Source organism: Haplochromis burtoni, unplaced genomic scaffold, assembly GCF_018398535.1.
Source record: "Haplochromis burtoni strain Fernald_Lab_line unplaced genomic scaffold, NCSU_Asbu1 Contig_161, whole genome shotgun sequence".
In the NCBI taxonomy this organism is placed as follows: domain Eukaryota; kingdom Metazoa; phylum Chordata; class Actinopteri; order Cichliformes; family Cichlidae; genus Haplochromis; species Haplochromis burtoni.
This window is the reverse complement of record NW_024582522.1, coordinates 739,097-762,233: the sequence shown is the minus strand read 5'-3', so window position 1 is coordinate 762,233 and position 23,137 is coordinate 739,097. Positions and strand designations below refer to the sequence as shown.

The following is a 23,137-nucleotide window of genomic DNA, read 5'->3' as shown; positions in this document are numbered from 1 at the left end:
AGAACTTTTAAAAAAAAAAGTAAAACAAAGAGGCATGGGATCATTTCACAGTGGGGTCATCGGATAGTTTGTCCAGCAGAGGGCACTCCGACTCCTCTCCAGCACATTACAATGACATCATTTTCCCTTTTTCAATAAAACTTCAATGTTCATAGTTCTCAAGCATTTTGCCCATCACCATCTAGCTGTTTGAAAACTCTGAGGGGTAAATATACAAAGGTCACTGGATCAAGGCAACTGTAGTTAATTAAAACTAAACTAAAATCAAAAACTACAAATAGTTGTGAAAAAAAAACCACCTTTTACAAGATTGTTAAAAACAACATGCTTTATTGACAACATTTATCAAGAAAACAATGTTCGGTATGCTTCTGCAGAAACATTACTCTGTAAATACCTGTTTTCTTGCCAGCAAAAATAACACTGTCTTAAAGACCATGACCACGCGCGACTAGAAACAGCCGATCGCACATTCGACAACTAAAAATGCACTGAATGTAACAGAACACTAAATACTGGAAGTTGTTTTGTCACTCCTGAACCACAGGTGTTAGATAACAGCCACCCTGGCTGACGGTGGCGATGCTGACAGGACGGAAACTTTGTTATTAAAGCAACATGTCTAACTTAATTACAATGGCAAACACTGTGACGCAATAATCAGTCTGGAAGTGAACCCACAATCCAGTCCCGATTTACCTTGAACTTAAAAAAAAGAAAGAAAGAAAATGATACATTCACACACACATACCACCACAGTTTATGAGTGACTGTGTTTACATAAATATGAGCATTTCCAACCAGGTTGTCAAGTTATTTCCCCCTGTAGGTAGCTGCAGATGCAAGAGAATTACTATCTTTATTTCAGCACATGGTTTAACTGAAGTGACAACACATGACAGAACCAGAACTGACAAATACAGGAAGCCGCACAGCTCACCCTGACTGAGGAGAGGGTGACGGGGACCTGAGCTCTGGTACCTTCTGCCATACTCTGGGATGTAGAGTGTTTTAGGTACACTTAAAGAGAAACAGGTAATCCTATTAATAATGATAATAATAATAATAATAATAATAATAATAATAATAAGCATTGCTGCACTGATCTCTTAAGTGTTAAAAGGCTCAAGTCTTCATTAAACTACAGAAAAGTGAGAAATGCTATAGCCCACTGCCACCACTAGATGGCAGCCTGAGCAGTGTTCATGTTGTCCTATGTAATAAATTCAACCAAATCTATAAAAAGCAACCTTCAGCCGTGTAAACAATCAGTTAAAATACTCCTTGCTGCGATGCACAACTTCATTATAAAAACGTTAGCACGTGAGAGAAACCTACTGCCACGAAACGCGAATAACTCCGATGCTCCACACAGTGCCGTCTGATTAAATAAAAACGTATAATCCTACAACAGAAAAAGTGTACTTCAGTGCAGTTTGTAGAGGTGACAAGTCATCCTCACCGGGATGACAGGAAAGAGTCAGGGCGCCCCTCAGCTTCTCTCTGTGTTCGTACTTTTAATCGCTGCTAAAGTCAAGACATAAAACCAACAAGTGTAATGCTGCAGCATCCCAAATGCTGCTTTTGCACCAATCACAACAAAAAAAAGTGCCACGACCTGTTTTTGCTCTTCTAAAGCTCCTTTAGAAGAGCTTCAGGCCTGAGCGAGCCACAGAAGTCACAACAAAAATCTACCGGCCGCGTCAGTCTGAATATGAGCACATTAACTGACTGCTGCACTTCTCTCTGCCATCACCTGCGAGCTCCTCGGCTCACTTGAGAATGCCCCAAACAGCAGTAACATGTTTATCTCATCAACTTCATTTCCTTTTACGATGCTTTTTTTTTTTGGTAATTCCTAATTCAGAACACAGACGTCCCTCTCTGAGTCTCTGCAGGAGGTAGAGCTATCAGGAGCAGCACAGAAAGCCTGCAGTTAGTGACAGAGACAGACGTTCAGTGGGGTTTGTGTGATGAAATGAAAGTGACACCACTGTAACAGATCGATAAAGCCTTTGTGATTCTGCTGGTGCTCAACAAACGTGCTTCTCTACCTAGATCTCTGAACACAAGATGTGGAGTTTAAGGTGAATTATTCCAGCTTTTTACATATCAACAAAACCAAAGATATGTGGGATGGTATTGTAAATAAGGCAATATGCACAGACACACACACAAACACACTCAAGCTCACTTCCTCTGTCTGCTCTCACTGTAACTTGGAGAGCAACACATTCGCAACATCCGTGAAAATAACCTTAATAGCACCACCCCCACTCACACACACACACATCATGGCACCACTCCACACTAGCTCACAAAACATGCAGTTTAACTTCCAACCAACTCTCTGGCTGTCACTGTACCGAGGCTGCTGGTTAGTGAGTCCACAGGTGTGGTTTTACACCTGTCGGTGAGAAGTTTGAGCATTTACATCCTCTTCACATTGCTGTTTGTGTCAGCAAACAACAACTAAAAAAAGAAAAAAAAGTTCTCTTTCTGGCTGATTCCCGTCCTGCTTTCCATTTTAAAAGTTCGGGTCTCTCCCTTTCAGAGGCATCGTATGCAGTTGGAAGAACAATCCTAATGGAAAAAGCTGCAGTCAGGCTTAATTAGAAGTAGTCTCATTTTTGGCTCGTTTGTATCAAAAACCTCATTCAGGAAAAGAAAACAGGAAGAAATGCGAAACTCAATCCGCTGCATGAAGCCGGGACAAACATTATGTCACGTTGCGTTTGGTCCCCATCACAATCGGCCGAGCAAATTCCACAAAGTCGTCGATCAGGACGGGCCAGGCCCCTGAGGAGAGTGAGCAGAAGGGGAATATGTTAGAGGGAATATAAATAACCAAGATTTAAGTAGTGAAATCACGATTCAAGACATCAGAGATAAGAAAGTTAGATAAAAGGGTGGCCTTAAAGGAAGTGACTCTGCTGTAGATGGTTTTTAACGGCCTGCCAATTCTTTTGCCCGCTACTTGTCGACTTTCCTTCATTTTCTTTTTAGATTCACAACACACCCTATTGAGATATACCCAGTTCTTGCTAAGAGCTGTTTAGCTGCTGAAAAAATACAATTTTATACCTGTCAAACTGACTTATTGTTGGCCTTTATCATAGATTTAGCTTAAGAAATGTGAACTACTAGAAAATCTGGCTCATTTAAAGCAAAAGAAAGCAATTATTGGTGGCTCAAAGCATTTGCACAGTACTTCAAGTCACTTGTGCGCTGGCGTAGGGGCAGACAAAGAGACAACACCCTGAATTATTCGTATTTAATGTTACAACTGATGAGCTTTCAATGTGTTCACCGATCATCTTCATCCAGACTCGTTAGCTCACCTTCCTCATCATAGTTTGACATGTCGTCTGCAATCATATTGCCAAAGTCCAGGAGGAGGTTCCATGTGTCCCTGGGAATCGATCGTTTGTGATGCTCCTGAATGCAGCACAGCAACAGGAAACGTTTGGAGTTTCATTGTGATCATAAAAAAAAAACAAAAAAAAAAACCAACTTTTTTTTTTTTAAATTACAAAGGCAACAAACAAACAGCCTCAATTAAAGGTGGGATAACTCTGAACTGTCAAAAATCAATGTGGGGGATTGGATTATTTCTTTTATATAGGTCAACAAGATGGACAAAGCATGCTTGAAATGCCAGGGAAATCGATTCATGCATGTCAGATACCCAAATGTCCCACTGATCCAAAAATGAAAAGAACGGGGAGACAACAGAACATCCCACACTCACCAGCAGGAAGCGGTTCCACAGATCCAGGAACTTGAACCGACCTGTGAGAACTAGATTCCAGTAAGCCACGGCCATCTCCAGGTCTAGAAAGCAGAAAATCTGTTTAAGGGTGGATGCTTCATGTTTTTGATTAAAAACAGTGTTTTCCCTACACACTGTCATTCTTACCTAACCCCTTCTGGCCTGGGTTCTTGGCAAAACTGAAGGTAAACTGGTAGAAGTCTTTGAACTTTCCTGAGTCTTTCAGCTCCTGCTCTAGTCTGGGAAGAATGGCCTTAAGCTTTTCAGGGCTGTCGCACCTGTAGGACATGATGATGATGTAAAGTCTGAAATATGAAACCTTAAATACTCGTATGACTCGTCTTACAGAGACAAACGGCACAGTACATACACTCTTATGTCAGAAATGCAGTACAGTTAATCACAAAATAGATTTCAAAGCCAGTTACTGCTCACCCTAGCTCAGCCATGCCATCCAGGAACTCCTTCCTGCTGAACTCGCACTGCGTGGCTGCTCTGAACTTCCACGCCACCACCAGTATGCTCATGCTCGCCGGATCTAGAATCAGGTCATCGCAGAATTGCTGGATCCCATCGATGCCTATCTTGTTCTCATCCTGGGGATCTACAACAAAAGCCGAAAATAATGAGCGCGACGGAATGAGCGGATCGCTCCGATTTCAATCCCTGACACCTGCCTTTGTATCTGTTGTAGAGCTGCTCCAGCTTCTTGCGGTCCACTGAGGTTTTCATGGATTCTTTGTAGTAGAGGTCTGGGTTCTGGAAGTAGTTGTCTGTGGCGACTTCTAGTTTCCAGTCATTCTGTGCCAGGCAGTACACAGCTGTCCTTTCGCCTGCCTGCGTGAAGGACATAAACTGCCGAACTTTGTCCTTCTGTGATGACTTCAGCTTGTGCTGGAAAGTAAGGAGGGATGCAGGTGAATGCAGGGGCCAAAATATAAATGAAATAGGAAAGAGTATCAAATGTGATAAGGTAAGATAGACACGGGTAGGGATGGGTATCGAAACCCGGTTCTTGTTGAGAACCGGTTCCCACTGTTTCAATTCCTTGAAAGTGTTTGCCATTTTTGCAAACAATTCCCTTATCGATTCCAGTCGCCCCGAATGACGTCACCACGTTGCAGAGCGTTGCTTACCTGGCAGGAAACACGGTGCCTAAGCAGCTCAAATGCTCAAAAGTTTGGTTATACTTTATAAGAACGGATGACAACAGGGCAACTTGCAATACTTGCAAAGTAGAGATTTCATTTAAGGGAGGAAACACTGCGAATATGCAAAAGCATTTGCTCACAAAACACGCGATGACCTTAAATGATGTCGTGTTTTTAATTCCGCTCCGGACTCGTGAATCTCAACCCAGCAGCAGCGGTAACGTTTGCACGTCCTCTCCCGTTAATGCGGCAGGTAAACTAACAGTGCATATTATGTTAGCGCGATCTGCCTTATTACAAAACCTGCCATTACTGTGCATTTAGATGACCATGATGAGACAGAGGCTGGCTGGCTCAGATGCTGGCAGTTCTCGCTGCAGTCTACCGGTAGCGTCTCCTTTCAGGCCAGGATAGACGAATGTCACCGAGCAGTGTCTAAGTTTGTGGTAAAAGGCTTGAACCTATTTGCCACAGCAGATGCCCCGATTTCACTTTGGTAAGTGAATGTGTTTAATTGGAGGCAGGGACATTACTGGATATTCTTGTGTAATTGCTACTGAATAATTTATGTTACACTTTGTTATTGCTATGGGAGAATATTTATTTTATTATTTTACATTTACAATTTTTTTTTCCTGGGAACCCTGTGACACCCCATTGAAGAGCCATAGGCTGGACCTCTTAAGATCTCACTGTTGGGTTTGTAAGGCCATGTTACTCCTAAATTTCTACCTTGTTCAAAGAGAAGATATAAAACAAAGTTCTAAGCTAATCGACCTTAGTGTTCTCCTTTTTAAAAAATAAGAATCGATAAGAGAATCAATAAAGAATCGAATCGTTAAACAGAATCGAAAATGGAATCGGAATCGTGAAAATCTTATCAATACCCATCCCTAGACACAGGCCCTTCTTTCAAGTAATTAAAATATTTCAAGCTGCATATAAATTCAAATAATGCTCATCAAACCAACATTACAAATTCTGGACCCCTCTAAGTCCTGGGGTAATGGAGGACAGGTCCCCCACTTCGCCAGCTTTGGTAATCCTGCCATGCATCATCAGACTGCACACCAACATTCAAACATACAGGGTAAGTGCTATTAGAGTACGCTAGAGTGCAAAGACTTCCCTTCAAGTTGAGGCTTTCACTAGAAACTCCACAGAAAACTTGCTGTGCTGTCTCTCACTACTTTAAGCTTTGCATGTAATTAAAAAGTAAAAGGCTGGAAACCAGGTGTGCCACAGCGCTGATGTTAGCACTTGCAAATGCACGGCCACGAGGTTCGGTTAGTCCACGAATATGCTGTTTGATCATGTGGCCCGTCTTTGCAGACCTGACCCACGCGATGATCAAACAGCAAACGCACTATGGCAGGCCACAGCTCGTCGACCTGGTCCTTCTAGGCACGGGGGAGGGATCCTTCACGGGGTATCCTCACCTGGGTCAGCATCGCAGACGAGCTACCCCATAAAGGCAAAGGTACGTGGCGCAAGTGCATGCATCCCGTCTCAAAAACATCAACAACTGACCTCCCGTTTCCCCTCACATTCCTGACACACATCTCCTCTGACGATGCGACACTTGGCCGCGGACACCCCGACCCCGCACACTGCAGTGACCCCTGAGCGTCAGAGACAGCTGTTACTGTCTGAGGAGCTCATAAACGATGATAAACAACTCTAACGGTTTCTCATTTTTAATCTCACCTACCATTTTTATCACCCGCTGTTTTAGCCAACTTGAGATCCAATTTCCCCCAGGCGCGCATGCGCAAAAGAACTGGGCTACTGTACGACAATTGGAGTCATGGGTAATGTAGTTCAGCACCGCTGAAATTCAAGATACAACCCCCGCTTCGGTAAAATACTTGTTTTATTCTTAAATATTGTGCAACGTCTCTGACACCGCCTAAAAAGTCTCATTATTACTCCGCGTCTATTACTGCGATACTACACCGTGAGTATAACCCTTGTTGAGGGGGACGGGTCATAGAACTAGGCGTGGAGCTAATTTAACGGTGTTTTTTCTCGCTTCACCGAAATAATACGACTTTACACAACAGTGAAAATGTGTCATAACCGAAAAATAAAAATAAAAAACGGAGAAGCGCTGCCATAACGTAAAAGCACTTGACGCAAGAGTCGAGTCGAAAACGCAAAACACCTGAGAACTACAACTCCCATATCAAATCTGATAAAGATGTTTCGGAAGTAATCTGAAGATGGATCTTTAATTTTTATCGACAGGAATATGTTCTGAAAGCAGAGGAGGGGTTGTTTAGTTTTAGTTGCGCCTGGTGTAAATGGGGAGGGGATCCGCTGTCGACACACACACGACTGTCATTTCTTTGCTAATGTTAGCAAAGTTGAGATAGCGTTAACGGCTGTGTCACAAGTGTGTGTGTGGACTCAGCTGGCTGGAGCTGGTCTGACAGCTCCGGGCAATTTGGAAGCTAACTTAGCTTTACCTAACAGCTTATTCAACTTTAGCCACACTAGAACTAACTCAGCTATTTTAGGGACTGGGCGTTTGTACCTACCTGGAAAAAAAAGTATTGTTACCCCTTCCTGTCTGCCTGCACCGACACTGCTACCGACGGCCCGGAGGTCGGAGTAAACATGAAGTTGGTGGCCAAGTAAAAACCGGTGAACGCCTGCACCGACGCTGTCTCCAGCTATGTGGCAGGAGAGGAGGGGTGGTGGTAGTGCGGCACAACAGCACGATTGTTTCCTTCTTCTTCTGCTGCTCCTTCAGTCGTGGAGTTGAGAGCCAGGACAGTACACACATTTCGCAGGTAGTGATTTCTTTACTCCTCTGTTTCTGCTGATATACCCACTCATAGAAGTCGAGTAATCTGTGTTTGGGACAGTGAAGAAAATGGGTGATTTCACTGGCTGTCCGTGCTGTTTCCTCGGTATGTCATTCATACCTGGCGGTGTGTGTTATTAAGATAGCTAAATGTCCTCCCCGTTTTATTTTACATTGACACGTCTGTGCTCCATTTTTTATGTGTTTTTTATGCACATCCTGACAAGGTAAAACTTCAAGTTTTAGGTACGAGTCCAAAGTTTAGTGCAGATCACCTGTGGGAAGGAACATTTTCATTTTACTTGAGTATTTCTTTTTACATCACTACAACAACAAAGACTTTATCATCCAAAGCAATGTATTATATTTTAAAAAAATCTACTCTATCGAAACCAAATAAAACATTAACCTTTAATGTTACTGTATCAGTAATAATAATAGAACGGAGGCTGTTTATAATGGCATTGGTGTTTTATTTTTAACATACATAACCTGTTATATAGTAATTTAACATTGTTAGTTTTTCATGGTGTATACGTGGTCTTTTTTCATAGATCAGGCTTTGTAAAGTGAAAGGAAATGTAGGGGAAATGTTTAAACTGCACTTCTGGTTTTGTTTACATTAAATTCTCTGAGGCTGACATGGCTTTTTTCAAGTTTGTAATACCTTAAATCTGAGAACCTGTGTGTGCGTATGTGTGCTTGTCCATTTCAGCAGCTCAAGACGGAACAGTGGTATTACTGATTTCTAGCTGCAGTGGCAGAGCGTCTGCAGCCTAGCCCAAAGGAAGAAGGACATAGGAGGAGTTTGGAAAGTAAACATCTCTCAGCTTGACTCATGCTCACAACAGTGCAGACTGCCTTGGCTGTGAGTTGAATGTATTCAGTGTTGGTGTGGATAAAGATTCAATGTAAAGCAACCTGGATGTTTTGTTTTTTTTGGTTGTTTCTTTTTTAAATACAATCCTTTTCCTCACTATATACACTGCAGCGTATTTGATGAAGGCAGCAGAGGAAGCAGCTCTGGAATTTTTTACAGGTTAAGCATTCAGTCACATTAAGGTGAAGCTTAATAATAAGAACTGCTAGCAAGACGGAACTCATGTTCAGCTGCCACCACACCCTGCTTAAAGACTGAACAGGCTGCTGGTATAACAATAGTAAATATACAGGTTGCATAAGTACACACTGTATCTCACATAACACCACTCACTTTGCTTTCAGAGCTGCCTTAATTCTTCATGGCTTATATTAAAAAAAAAAGTGCTGGAAACATGGGAGAGGGATTTTGGTCCAAATTGACATGACAGCATCACACATGGCTCCATGATCTGAGTCATATGTTCCACCACATCCCAAAGGTGCTCTACGGATTGAGATCTGGTGACTGTGGAGGCCATCTGAGTGCAGTGAACTCATTGTCATGTTCAAGAAACCAGTTTGAGATTATTTGCGCTTTGTGAGATGGTGTGTTATCCTACAGGAAGGAGCCATTGGGAGATGGGTAGATGGTAGTTTGGTTTTAAGGGGATTACTTAAATCACATTTCTTTCCCATTTTGATGCTCAGCTTCAGTTCCAGAAGGTTGTCTCAACCATGTCAACAAATGCATTGAATTTTTGCCATATGACTGGCTGATATATAGATATATTTGCATTGACACTCAACCCATCTTAATCTGTCATACTATTTTGGGTTTTTTTTACTTTTTAAAAAAATCCCTTTTCCATATCCAGGCCTCACACCCGTCTTCAGTCCCCCTCACACCCTGGTGAAGACACGAGTAGGACTTTGGATGCAGGCTGTATGTTGGCTGCTGTGCCTCAGCCTGGCAGGGGCATCTGCCGTGGTCCACAAAGACCAGGTGGCCCAGCATGCCGTCAAGCTCTATCGAAGTAACAGGGCTGCACACGGGCAGAGCTGGGTGGCTGGTAACTGCAAGCGGCTGGTGGGCCTCCTACGTCAGAAAAATGTGGTTTTCAAGAAGCTGGAGGCTGCTGCCGATGCTGTTGGGAAAGACCGGAGCCTTTCAGAGACTGAGAAACACTTCCAGGTACCAGACTGAGAAAAAGCAATCTAATGGAGCCAAGAGCTCCTTTCAAATTGTTATCCACTGAAGAGTTAGAGACATTTAACTTTTGCATAACCTGTAATTCTTCTTTAGGTCTCTAAACTGTTTGCCTCTCTGACTGTTGCACAGAATGACTGTGCATGCTTATAATTCATGTTTCCTATGATTTGTGCATGTAGCGATAAGATGACTGGTTTGATTAAAACAACTAACAGGAGAAATAGCTAAGCACCACTTTTAGACTTTTATACCAGACCAAGCTGAAAACACATTTAAATTTAATGTGGTTTCTTCAAATCTTCAAAGTTTTTTTTTCTAGTTTACCTCTGAAACTATCTGAATGAAATGCCTTCTGGTTAACTCACTAAAACACAACACCAGACTGAGAGGCAGTTTCTTCCCCAGAGCTGTGACATCCATCTAAATTCAACATGTGACTTTCTGCACATATTTATTCTGCATATACGGATAGTGTGCATTCAGTTGTTTTATTGTGTTTAAGTGCCTCTTCTGATGTGTGCCGAGAGTCACATAAAATGCACCATCATCCTATTGTAACCTGCTTCATCACAATCTGTTTTGTCCTGTTTGTCATGTCCAGTCTCCGATGAAGAATTGTAAACTGCACTGCACACGGTGGCTTCAGTGAAAGATGACCAGAGACATTTTACCGATTGACAAGTTTCTGTTTGTCTGCATTAAGGTTCACACTCTGGAGGTTTTGCAGAAAGAGCTGAATGAGAGCGAGCACCTCGTGTTCCAGGCGTTGCACAGCCTGCAGAGAGCGCTACAGGGAGACTACAAGGATGTGGTCAACATGAAGGAGAGCAGCAGACAAAGGCTGGAGGCCCTCAGGGAGGCAGCCATAAAGGTGAAGTCAGCTGTGTTTCATTATTTGTATCTCAGTTTTTCAAAGGACAGGGAAATATCAGAAGCCCAACAATCAGATGACCCACTATGAGCAAGCTCTTTGGTGACAGTGGAAAGAAAAAACTGTCTTTTAACAGGAAGAGACCTGTAGCAGAATTGGATCCTTCCAAAAAAGACTATCCAAAATGTAAATTTATTATCAAATAAGTCCTGTGTGAATATAGGAGACTGTTGATATGATCATCCTACAGACCTCAAAATTTAAGACTGAATCTTTAATACACATTTCCTACATTCATCTCTCCTAACATATGCATGGCCCCTCTTATCTCACTTCAGGAAGAACAGGAGTACGTGGAGCTGGTGGCGGCTGAGAAGCATCAGCAGGAAGCTGTTAAAAGCGCTTTGGCCCAGAACAAGACTCTGTCCATCCTGGATGAGATCCTGGAGGATGTCAGGAAGGCAGCCGACCGACTTGAGGAGGAGATCGAAGAGCACGCCTTTGACAACAACAAGCAGGTCTGCAGACAGTCACTGTCACATATTTTGGTTACTCAAAAACTGAAGATGATAGTGATTGTAGCTCCTTCCGTGCTGTGTGCTGTGTAGATGAAAGGAGTGAATGTAGAGGCCGTGCTGAGAGTGGAAGACGACGAAGAGAATGGAAGCAAGAGGAAGAACAAGTCCAGGCAAAAGGAAGTGGAGGATGACCTGGGACTGAGCATGCTCATTGACTCGCAGAACAACCAGTATGTTCTGACTAAACCGCGAGACTCAACAATGCCGAGAGCCGACCACCACTTTATCAAAGTCAGTCATTCCTCATGTGTATAAGAAGCAGATACTCTGTATTAATTTGTTTTGAGTCGTTTTTAGTCAGTATTGACGTTTTTTTAAACATGTATGTGCAGGACTTGGTTTCAGTGGTGATGTTGTCTCTGCCCTGTGGCTGGATTTGCACTCTGGCGGGTCTTCCTCCCATGTTTGGATATATCATCTGCGGGGTCCTGCTTGGTCCTTCTGGGCTCAACAGCATCAAGGTGTGTGAGAGCGAGACTGTAATTAATTTTTTTTAAATCAGTCTTTTTTTCTACTTTCTGTGCTTGTTGTTTATATCTGTGCTCGGCTTTGCTTGTTGCAGTCTATGGTTCAGGTGGAGACTCTCGGGGAGTTGGGTGTGTTTTTCACTCTCTTTGTGGTCGGACTGGAGTTCTCACCTGAGCGCCTCAGAAAGGTAAATGAAGAAGATTTTGCTTTTGGAATAATGCAAAGACAAAGGCAAGTCTGGCACTGATGCCAATGACATGGTCAAACTGTTCTGTGTGTTGTATTGCGGTGGTGCAGCATGACACGAATTAACCAACATCAGTATGAAAGCAACTTTTAAAACAATACTTTTATGTCCTTCAATGTTTGGTTTAGAGCAGGGGTCTCCAACTCCAGTCCTCGAGGGCCGCTGTCCTGAAACCTTTCCATGCGACCCTGCTGCAACACACCTGAATACGATTAGTAGGTCATTAGCAAGACTATAGAACCTGACTGCATGCTGAGGTGGCAACCCCTAACCCTACTCATGTCAGTTTAAGTAAATGTAAGTGTTAGGAATAATGTACTTTTATTGCACCATGTTCATTCACTCATGAGCTGCTGGAACATGAATCAAATGGCTGAGTTGCCACCTCAGCATGCAGTCAGGTTCTATAGAGTCCTTCTAATGACCTACTAGTCGTATTCAGGTGTGTTGCAGCAGGGACGCATGGAAAAGTTTCAGGACAGCGGCCCTTGAGGACTGGAGTTGGAGACCCCTGGTTTAGAGCCTGATTGGTATATTATTAGAGCTGAAAAGAAGGTGACTGGACTTTACGTTTTTTGAAAACCGCACAAGGGTTTAAATACCTGGGACTCTCAACCTTTTGGTTTTAGAAGTGAAGAAGCCTCTTGGATGAGAAGAGAAATGATTTTAAAAGAAAACTAAAAGAAGTCTGGTCGCTTTCTTTCTAACCTCCTTAAACAGCAGTGACCTGGATGACCGAGAAACTACGCAGACATATATTGGATGTTAGCAGCTGATGTTTGCCAATGTAATGTGTAATTACTGTCCAGTTTGTGCTAATATAGAAGCTTTTTTTATGCTTGGGATAATTTAGAAAAAGTTTAAGTAGCAGCGGACATGCTGAAGAATATTGGCTGATACATCTAGATTTAATTCCACATCAGTATTAGAATGTTTCTGTAAAATCCACTATTGCTCACAGTCTAGTTGTTTTAATACCATTTGTTTTTAAAGCCTCTGTTACTTACTTTATGGACAGTCATCATCCAGTCATCAACCTGTCTATGTGTGCATAGGTATGGAAGATTTCAGTTCAGGGTTCCTGCTCTTTGAGTCTGCTGATGGTAGGAGCCGGTTTGCTGTGGGGACAAGTCCTGCATATTCGACCCACCCAGACTGTCTTCATCTCTACTTGTTTGTCCTTGTCCAGCACTCCACTGGTGTCCCGCTTCCTGGCAGGAGGAAGCAGAGGAGATAAGGAAGGTTTGTGTTTTATGTGTCAGGACATAATAAAGCAATCATCTGGTTATTACCAGGTCCTAAAATTAGGTAAATACAGTATCAGATGAACAATAACGCATGATACATTACACAGTGTCCTTGTGTATTTTGTAAGAATGAAGCCAAAATGCTTCATTCTTACAAATGAAGCAAAATGCAGAAGCTGTATGAGGTGATCCACCTCATACAGCTTCTAGGTTTTAGAACCACCTTTAGCAGGAGAAACGCTCAAGACCAGCAAACTGACAAAAATTCTGCTTTCATAGAGGTGATCACACTTGCTGATGATCAGTTAAATGTATCTGATTAGCAGTACCTGAATGCTACTTACCTCCTAATTCCTATGAAAGCGGGAAAGTGTGCTTAATTTTTCCACACACTGCTTCTGCATTTTCCTGTAGTTTTGTTCAATAAATAATGAGATGGTATAATATTTTGTATTGTTGTTTACCTGAGGCTGATGTTGCTTGCGGTTGTACTAACCTAGTTTATGACCTGCTAAGGGGTTATGTTCTATAATAAAACCTTAGAAGAATGCACTTTCACACAAGTGTTTTGAAAGTCTTCTCATTAGATTGTTTAAAGCGTTTGAGCGAAACAGACCGTGTGTGTCTGTTACATGAAGAGAACAGGTTGCATTTAATTGCTATGAGATGTGACTAGCTGGTTTTTCCTCTTCACTACTTCCATTTCAAAGATAAAAAACAGAGAAAATATATATTTATCCCTCTGGCCACATTCCAGAAAGTTAAGCATACCTCAGATACCAGTTATAGCAGCATTCAGCAGATCCTCCCTTACCTCTGATAGTATATAGCTGAGTAGGATTTTGTGACCTGCATGCCTGTGTTGACTTCTGCTAGCACAGCAGCGGTAAATGATTTTTGCTCACAGTGAAGAAAAATCACATTTATTTTACATTTAAGAGCAGCTTGCCTATCCACAGGCCTTTTCCCATGCCATTACTCTAGGTAATTTACACATTTTAATGTAGGCAAATTTAATATCACACTACATCCGCTTATACAATATTGATTACTAGGAGTGTTTTCCTTAGCCAGTGATCATTAACGTGTTTGTGTGTGTGTGGCAGCTGAGCTGGACTACAGCAGCGTTCTCCTTGGGATGTTGGTGATGCAAGATGTTCAGCTCGGCCTCTTCATCGCTGTCATGCCGACTCTGATCCAGGCACAAAGTGGAGAGTTGGACGGGTGTGTTGGTCTTTCTGTTGTTATTGCATGTGTGCTCTGTGTAAACACGCACACAGCATTGTAAACTCTTCCCTCTGTGCACCGCAGCTTCCTGTATGGCAGCCTCCACGTGCTCTATCTCCTGGCCCAGGTCCTGGTGTCGCTGGCTGCTGTGCTGCTGCTCTGCTTGCTCTTCAGATCATTCCTGATTGGCCCCTTTTACAAGAAGCTTCACACTGAGAGCAAAGGCAACAGGGAGATCCTGGTGCTGGGGATGGCAGCTTTTGTCTTTTTCATGCTGACAGTATGCTGTCTGTTTTTAACCTTTTCTTTAGATAAAGATCTCACTTTATTCACTTATTATGTATTTCATGTTCTTGTCTAACCCGTTGTGTGTCTGTGCTGGTTCTTTTCTTGCTGACTCATACTGCAGGTAACTGAGGTGCTGGATGTTTCCATGGAGCTCGGTTGTTTCCTGGCTGGAGCTTTGCTGTCCTCACAGGGTCACATGGTCACAGCAGAGGTCATGGGATGCATCGAGCCGATCAGAGACTTCCTTGCCATCATCTTCTTTGCTTCTATCGGTTAGCCTGAACGCGATCATGTGACTGATCTGACCTTGGTGTTGTGTTAGTTTTGTGTTGTTTACCGTGACTTTACTGAATGGTAAGTGTGTGTCTGTGTGATGCTGCAGGTTTCCACGTGTTCCCGACATTTGTGCTGTATGAACTCACCATCCTGCTGGCGCTAACTCTCACACTCGTCATTATGAAGGTACAGACTACTCCTGTGTTTTGTCTTTGTTTTTTGCTTTTCTTTGTCTAGCTCCAGTTTCTGTTTCATTTGACTCCTTATTTCCTTCCAGTTTATGATGGCTGTACTCGTGCTGTCAGCAATCTTGCCTCCAGGGTCTCGGCACATACAGTGGATCGTCTCTGCTGGCCTCGCTCAGGTCAGCGAATTCTCCTTCGTCCTGGGCAGTCGTGCGCGTCGAGCTGGCATCATCTCCAGAGAGGTCAGTGATTACCTCTTATGTTAGTGTTGGCATCTGTTTTACTATTCAGACAGAGGAGAATATAGTAGGTGCTCAATTTGACTTTTGTTTGCTTCGTCTTCTGCCTTAAATAATCATTTATTAATGATTGTTTAAAGCAGAATTAGACGAGACCCTGTTCAGGTCAATACTTTTATCTTATTCTGAGCTGTAGCTGACTCGCCCCTCCCTTTCAGCCAGTTTTCTTCTGATTGGCTGCCCCTCCCAAAAACAGGTTTGAACAGTAGCTGGGCAGATCTTCATGTGTAGTGTCAATCATCCATTGTCTATTTACAAAGAAGAACCAACTGCATTGGTTAGTTTTTAGCCAAAAGACCTATTATCTCTGATCTAAGCTAATCCTATAATGACGCAGTAATCTTTGCATCGTAAAGAATCGTGACTAGGACGACCGTCTATGTCACTGATATCTTGGCATTTAAGAACATCCATCTCTCTCCCTGGGGTATCATTGTGGAATAAATCAAAAGAGTGTTAAATTAGCTTTATTCAAAGTCTGTGTTAATGACATTTCACCATCTGATTATTGGATCTTTATTTGGTTTGCCTCTCTGGCTCTGTGCAGGTGTACCTGCTGGTCCTCAGCGTCACCACTCTCAGTCTGCTGCTGGCTCCGCTGCTCTGGAAGGTTACCACACACAGATGGGTTCCCCGCACCGAACGCAGACCAGTCACATGACCACACTGACTTCAGCGCCAAAGGGTTCTCGTTTGAGTTTTGCAGAAATAACAGTGGCATAACAAGAAGTTTTATTTATGCAGGACCAAATCTCCCTCTTTTTCTTCTTCTTCTTCTTCTTCTTGTACTGACTCAATCTGCTGCTTTAGAGGAGAGTGACTTGAGGTCCTTAATCAAAGCCTGCTTCTGACTGTTAAAAAAGCCTTCATTACAGTTTCTCCATCCTAGGTATGGTCCAAATTGGTGTAACATGTAGTGTATGTGCTAGATAAACTATACTGTATTTTAATATCACATGCTGAAATAGTTTTACATGTAATCTACAGAACCGCAACATCACTGAACCGCTTTGATTTTCTGGAAACATCTGTAAGGCTCGGTGGTGTCTGCTACTTACAAAAAACCTTTGATAGAAAGCACATGTTTTGAGGAGAAGCACAACAGATAAGAGATCCTTTACGCTGTGACGCTTTTGATGTCAGAAATGCCTTTCTTCTTATTTTCAGACACTTGTTTCATCAGTCATTCTGTCACTTATGCAATTTGAACCTTAGATTTGCCTCCTCCATGTAGAAATCACATGACAGTTCAACACATCTCCATATATTGTTTTGTGATCTTATGAATAGGTGAAATATTTGGGAAGTTTTTTTTTTTGTATTATGTAAAACGACCTCCGGCGTTCTTCTAGATGACTATATTACTGTTCACTTTGTCTTCTTCGGCTCTTGGTTATCGTAGATGACAGATTGTGCTTCTGACTGACGTAAAAACCTTCTGTGTGCTGTATTTAATCAGAAGTGGGTTATTCTGATCATCGTGCTACTGTGAATTTTGCTATAATAGCACTCTCTGAAGACTGTAGTTTGTTACTCTTTTTTCTTGGCAAATGTCAGAACACCGTGGTAGGTCACACTACTAACAAACTCAGAAGGTAGATAATGAAATACATGATTTTAGGAGCAGAAATGCATCAGACACTAATGACAACTCTTCGCTGACGTTACGTTTGAATACAAAATGCACTAGTTAACCCTGAATGTCAAACTTATGTGCCTGCTCAACACTTCTCTGCACTAAAAACAAGACTTTGAGGAGTGTATTCCTGCTCATCTTGTGCTGTAAGTGTCTTATCTTCCATAAAGTGCAATGTAAATGTGTGTCCAACAGCCAGGTTACTGAATATTTTAATATGATTCTCAGATACTGTTTCTTTCTTTTCTGTTTACATACATGTGTGTTGGTGGTCATGGCAGACACTACAAGTCATAAAGAAGTGCTGTTTTCATTCATGATTGTGTATTTCTAAACTGCTAAATTCATTTTATTTATTAAAAAGAAGATGACAACAAAGAATTTATTTGGTCTCGTGTTTGCTTTCTTCCTTTGATCCAGTAATTGCACTGGGAAACTTGGCAATTAATTAACTGTAGTTGTGTTGTAGAGACGCAAAAAGTTGCTTAAGAGGTTCATTTCTGAAAAAATCTACAATAATCAGGAACTTTGTTAGCTACGCCTGTTCAGTTGCAAATCTCTAATCAGCCAATCGCATGGTTAAGACCACCTGCTGAAGTTCAAACCAATCATCAGATCAGGATGCCGGGATTTTCCCACACAGCCGTCTCTAGTGTTTACAGAGAATGATCTGAAAAACAAAACCAGATGGTGTAATAGTGTGGAGGACATACGACATACAAGTGTATTACATACACTCGTATGTCTTCACACGCATATAAACTTGAGCGACATCCCCTTCTAGATTCGTCGGGTTTAATATGATGTTGGTCAACCATTTACATCTCTAACAGCTTCATCTCTCCTGGGAAGGCTTTCCACAGGATTGAGGAACGTGTGGAAATTTTTGTCCATTCATCCATTTGTGAGGTCAGACACTGATGTTGGATGAGAAGGCCTGGCTCAGGTGTGGGGTTGAGCTCAGGACTCTGTGCAGGCCAGTCAAGTTCTTCCACACCGAACCTGCTGTGATTTTACGTGGCCTACCTTGTTGTGGCTGTTGTTCCCTATTGCTTCCACTTTGTTATAATACCACTAACAGATGACTGTGGAATATTTAGTTCCACATGAATGTTTATAGAAGCGTTCATGTGTGTCTGTCCACGTGATTAAAACATTCACTCGTCACCAAACACAGTAATCCTTTCCACGAAAACGACAGCAGGCTTACGAGACCTCAGGAAACCTCAATAATAATAATGTGAGACACACCTACACATGTCCGTCTGTGTCTCTGTATGTGTGCACACCAGCATGCTTGCACCGTGTAAGCTGATAACTTACAAAGTCTGCAGTCAGCACATCCCTGAGAAACCTCCTCACTGTCATCATCCTATTATCTCGAGGAGACGGCAGCCAGTTACAGACACTCTACAGCTGATACTCAGATTTTTATTATTCAGAAGTGACCGTTCTGATTTTGCTCATTCTCATAGTCAAAACTATATAATTGTTCATATCATTTTATTTGTTATTATTCAGACTCTTCATTATGTTGCTTAAATACATTTATCCACTGTTTCTAAGGACACATTTGGAGGTCACAACGCTTGAATTTTGCTCCTTCAGATTTCTAGATCTTACAATTTATTTTGCAACAACATTAATAAATTACTTGGAAACTTAGGTCTATAGACTGCTTAAGTTGAATACAAGTGACTTAAAGGCGGTTTGATAAGTATCCCTACAGATCCAGATACATGATACTAGCAGGTGAGTAGTGGTACTGTGTGACTATCTGACATGGTTCATTTCACTGCTTTGAGGTAAAAGATGACTTTCCCCTCATAGGGGTCGTGGATGTTTTCGTAGCTGATCTTTTCAGACACCACTCTGCACTGGATCTTGGCTTCCTTCTCTCCGACCAGGCTGAACCGAACGGCCACCAGTGGGTTGACATAAGTAGGCTGTAAAAGAAAGAAAGAAAGAAGAAGAGGCAGAGTGTTGGTTCCTTAACCAAGTGCAACATAAGAACGAGGGTACCTGAACAGAAAAAAAAGTGCTTATGAAGTGGCACCGAATCATCTCAAGACTCTTATGATAAAATAATGGTAGAGAACCTGCAACAGTATAAATAAAAAACTCCAACAATCCAACAATCATCAGTGAACAAGCACTCAACAAAGAGGACTGTGAATTCGGTGTCCATATCTGACATCCAGAGATCAAAGCAAATGAGACACGATGTTTCTCATTTTAGCACTTCTGTGCATGTGAACAAAGGGAGACACAAACATTCGTTTAAAGAGCGAGTTCTGGTCAAAGCACTGAAGATCAAAGTTGTTCCACCCAGAGTAAATGTCTGGCTGTGTTTTAGGGCCAAATACCATAACTGTAGTTTTGTCTGTATTTGGCTCATCCAGGCCATTATAGATGAAAATCCCAGGGTGTGATCTCCATAGCAAAATAAAACGCCTCTAGTGTTTTCCTATATTTAGCCTTTATTGGACAAAATGATTGAGAATGGGCAGGAAATTTGGTCCAGGCTGAATTAAACCCAGGTCCCTGCAGCCTTTCAGCACATAACTCTGCATCCTGTATGCTCCACTAATATATTTCATCTTTGTTCTTCAGTTCAACTCAGGTTATCAAATTAAGTAAGTAATGAGGTTAAGAAAGCACAGAGTGACCAGTTTCATTATTTCTGTGTATCAGGCTGGTGTTTCACCCTTTTTATGTCTTTGTGCTAAAAACAAATGAAGGTTACTGTACATGGAAGAAGCCTCCTGAATATTAGATCATTATCTGCTGTCTTACCTGTGCTAGATTTCCATAGTATGGGAAGTAGGAGGGATCCATGATTCCACCGTCTGGGAAATACTCTATTTTTGCCACACTGTCCTCTCCATCCTACATCCAAACAGAAACAGAGTTTTCTTTCATTGAAAGAAGAACTTGATTCATTTTGTGAATCTTTGTTAAACTGTGGCTGATGAGTTTAAAAGGCAGGAGATTAACAGACAGGAAGCGTGTGATGGAAAGAGCTGTGAAAGGTGGAAAATGTGTTGAATCCAGTGTTTTTCCACAGTATAGAGTCACCCTATACCCACTACTTTATTCAGATATTATACTACTACTTTACTACTTTAAAGTAACTGCATGCAGCTCACCAGTATGGTGCAGTTCACATATGGGGGCCGAGCGGTGTTATTAGAAGGCAAAAAGTCAATAATCTGCAGACAAAACACAACATTTGCTTTTAGTTCTGGTTATTATATGATGTCATTGCTTTTCTAGCTTAAATATCCTGACAGAGTGAAACCAAACGCACCCTGTTCATCTTGATGACGACACAAGGCATGGTGCTGTTGTAGCCAAAAGTCGGATCCTCAATTCCAGAGCAGGGTCCCAGCATGCTCTGCGTGAAGGGGCAAGCCCACTTGGTGTGGTGGGGGGCAGAGAAGGTCTTCTGGATGAAGTACTTCCCCTTGGTGCAGTTGTAGTTGTTGCACTCCAGCTGCTTGGTGTCATTGTAGGCTAAAAGAGAGAGGTGAAAACAGAGCCAGGTGTCTTTTTTAAATTTTCTTTGACATATGTGCACGTTAAAAGTTACATAATGCAGAATAAATCGTGTATGGGAACACTAACGCTTCAGGAAGTCGTGAAGGATGTTGGCCATTTCCATACAGCTGGCCTTCTCTGACGTGTTGTAGGAGATTTCAACGTCTTCCTCTCCGTATGTGTCCGGCCACACCATCACCCCTGAGTGGGAAAACAGATGCTTATGAGGCACTGAGATATCTTTTGTGATTATTTATGTATTTATGTATTCATGATTTATGTAACCTGGTGATGTCAGTCGATCTTGGTAGTCAGGTTTGTAGGGACTGATGGTGTACATGAGGACCCAGATCGCCAAAGAAAAGAGCCCCGTCATGATGACGTAGAAGGCCACATAGTACAGACTAATGTACACTGTGAAGGAAGGAGTTTATTAACACACCTTTATGGGTACATCAATAAGTGTTTTAGTTATCAATGTTGCTCACTCTGAAGCTTGGAAAATCAGAGTGAGAGAAAGAATATTTACTGTACACACTAGCAAGGCAGCTCTGCCTAATGTGGAAACGCAGAGGTCAAGGTGTCCTCTGCTGCTGCAAACTGAATTTAATCTCATTGTAAGGTCAAGCAGAGAAGGGTGCACAAAACTTATCATTACTTATCTCTCGCTGCTCTAGGAGTGCATGACATGTGACCGGGATCACGCGTGTCTTTCAGCAAACACACACACACAGATACTGTTGAGGCCTTTTATGTTTTATGTGAAAGAAAAACAACTACACTCACCAGCCACTTCATTAGGTACAGCCTTTCAACTGCCCTTTAATGTAAATGTGTAACGAGCCAATCGGCCCTGACTTATATGATTTAAAGAGGGTTTACAGAGAAAGGGCCGAAAACAGAAAACATCCAGAGAGTGACAGTGCCTTGTTGATGCCAGAGGTCAGACTGCTTTAAACTGATAGAAAAGAATTAGTAACTCAAATATTTACTTGTTACAAGCAAGTTCTGCAGAAAAGTACCTCTGAAACACAGCAAATTAAACCTACAACAACATAAGATCACACTCGGTGCCATTCCTGTCATCGAAGAACAGGAAGCTGAGTTACAGCTTCACACAGTTTCAATTTCTGCTGTGACATTTGAATCTAGGGTCAGAGCCCTCAACACACCAAACCTTAATGGTAGCAGATGGGCTACAGCAGGAGAAGACCACATCTGGTGCCATTCCTGTTAGCTAAGAGCATGAAACCGAGGCTACTTAACGGATGGGAAGAACTGGTCAGTAGAAGATGGAAAAATGTTTCCTGGTCTGATGACTCTCGTTTCAGCTACATTCACATTTTAGGGTCAGAATTTAGCATTAACACCATAAAAACATGGCTCCATCCAGTTCAGGATGGTGGTGGTGTAACAGCATGGGGGATACTTTCTTGGCACGCTTTGGGCATCTTAGTACCAACTGAGCTTCATTTAAACACCACAGCATTCCTGAGTATTCTTGCTGACCACATCAAATCCTTTATGAGGACAGTGTGCTCATCATGCGCACCATGTCACAAAGCTCAGATCACAGCAACAATTCAAAATAAAATACAGACAAAAAGAAAAGAAAAGATTTAAAGGTTATTAGGACACTTTTTTAACATGTAACTTGACTGAATGAGCGCTATCAGCATGTTTTAAATAATCTGAAGAATACTTGTTGCAAGCGGTTTAAAAATTCTAGTCTATGTAATGCAGGAGAGGTTAGTGAAGTCATGTCCTTGTTACCCCATTTCTCTGGCGTTCTTCCCATAAACGTCCCATTTTCCGAGTTCCAGACAAAGCGGCCGAAGTCTTCACACCGCTGCCCGCAAGTCCTCTTTTCCTTCAGAGTGGCCATGATGGAGCTTCACAGCAAACCTGTTCTCTTTCCTTCTCTCAGCTCAGTGAAGACAGCAGTAATATTTCTTTCTTCCCTCTCTCGTCCCTCTCCAAATCTTCTGAGGAACTTTCAGCTTTTGTGTTATCGTCTTGCGTCCAGTCTCATTCTTTTCTGCACTTACAGTCGGTCCACAGTGTGAGGTGTGTTATCTTTCACTATGTATTTATGAGGCCAAGATAAGGTGTACCATGACAGGAGCAGGTAAACTTCCTTCATTAGCAATGACGTCCTTGATTCACTGGAGAAACACCAGGATCACCTTGAAAAGGTTGGCTACTACTGATAACAGGACTGATTTAAATCACTGCAAATCCAAACAGAAATGAAAACCTGAGTCAGTTTGGCCTCTGAAACATTTGACTAATTCTGATGTACTAAAGCACAAACTTTATAGGTACTAGCCCATTTTTTGTGGCAGAGATTCAACAAGATGCTGGAAATGTTCCTCCAGCAGGGATTTTGCTCCATGATGACATGACAGCACCACAGTTTCTGCAGATTCTGCAGTTGGCTGCACATCTGTCACATCCTAAAGGTGCTCTACT

At 42.2% G+C, this 23,137-nt stretch overlaps 3 protein-coding genes across 6 annotated transcripts; 1 reads left to right on the top strand and 2 right to left on the bottom strand.

Moving 5' to 3' along the window:
- Positions 1-300: 300 nt before the first annotated feature.
- Positions 301-7,601, bottom strand: dcun1d2b (DCN1, defective in cullin neddylation 1, domain containing 2b). 3 transcript variants are annotated; one of them, XM_005932675.2, is made up of 7 exons: positions 7,464-7,601; positions 4,450-4,666; positions 4,208-4,376; positions 3,920-4,050; positions 3,752-3,834; positions 3,342-3,438; positions 301-2,799 (listed from the first exon to the last, which is right to left on the bottom strand). In XM_005932675.2, exons 2-7 carry the CDS (start codon positions 4,622-4,624, stop codon positions 2,720-2,722), a joined length of 735 nt encoding a protein of 244 aa, XP_005932737.1. In that variant the 5' UTR covers positions 4,625-4,666; positions 7,464-7,601; the 3' UTR covers positions 301-2,719. The 3 variants fall into 3 exon arrangements, with proteins under 3 accessions (XP_005932737.1, XP_005932736.1, XP_042081068.1); XM_005932674.3 differs by lacking the exon at positions 7,464-7,601 and adding an exon at positions 6,635-6,748; XM_042225134.1 differs by lacking the exon at positions 7,464-7,601 and adding an exon at positions 6,363-6,626.
- On the top strand, positions 7,582-17,506 carry tmco3 (transmembrane and coiled-coil domains 3). 2 transcript variants are annotated; one of them, XM_005932672.2, is made up of 15 exons: positions 7,582-7,718; positions 8,448-8,600; positions 9,469-9,785; positions 10,507-10,674; positions 11,013-11,192; positions 11,283-11,483; positions 11,585-11,713; positions 11,815-11,907; positions 13,023-13,209; positions 14,321-14,438; positions 14,526-14,721; positions 14,851-15,001; positions 15,112-15,191; positions 15,283-15,432; positions 16,037-17,506. In XM_005932672.2, exons 3-15 carry the CDS (start codon positions 9,528-9,530, stop codon positions 16,148-16,150), a joined length of 2,025 nt encoding a protein of 674 aa, XP_005932734.1. In that variant the 5' UTR covers positions 7,582-7,718; positions 8,448-8,600; positions 9,469-9,527; the 3' UTR covers positions 16,151-17,506. The 2 variants fall into 2 exon arrangements, with proteins under 2 accessions (XP_005932734.1, XP_005932735.1); XM_005932673.3 differs by having other exon boundaries at positions 7,606-7,718; positions 8,451-8,600.
- A 1,021-nt stretch (positions 17,507-18,527) lies between these two features.
- On the bottom strand, positions 18,528-22,714 carry LOC102293884 (ATPase H+/K+ transporting subunit beta). Its single transcript, XM_005932676.2, has 7 exons — positions 22,439-22,714; positions 20,951-21,079; positions 20,753-20,866; positions 20,436-20,641; positions 20,275-20,337; positions 19,922-20,014; positions 18,528-19,071 (listed from the first exon to the last, which is right to left on the bottom strand). Exons 1-7 carry the CDS (start codon positions 22,548-22,550, stop codon positions 18,913-18,915), a joined length of 876 nt encoding a protein of 291 aa, XP_005932738.1. The 5' UTR covers positions 22,551-22,714; the 3' UTR covers positions 18,528-18,912.
- Between the last annotated feature and the right edge of the window lie 423 nt (positions 22,715-23,137).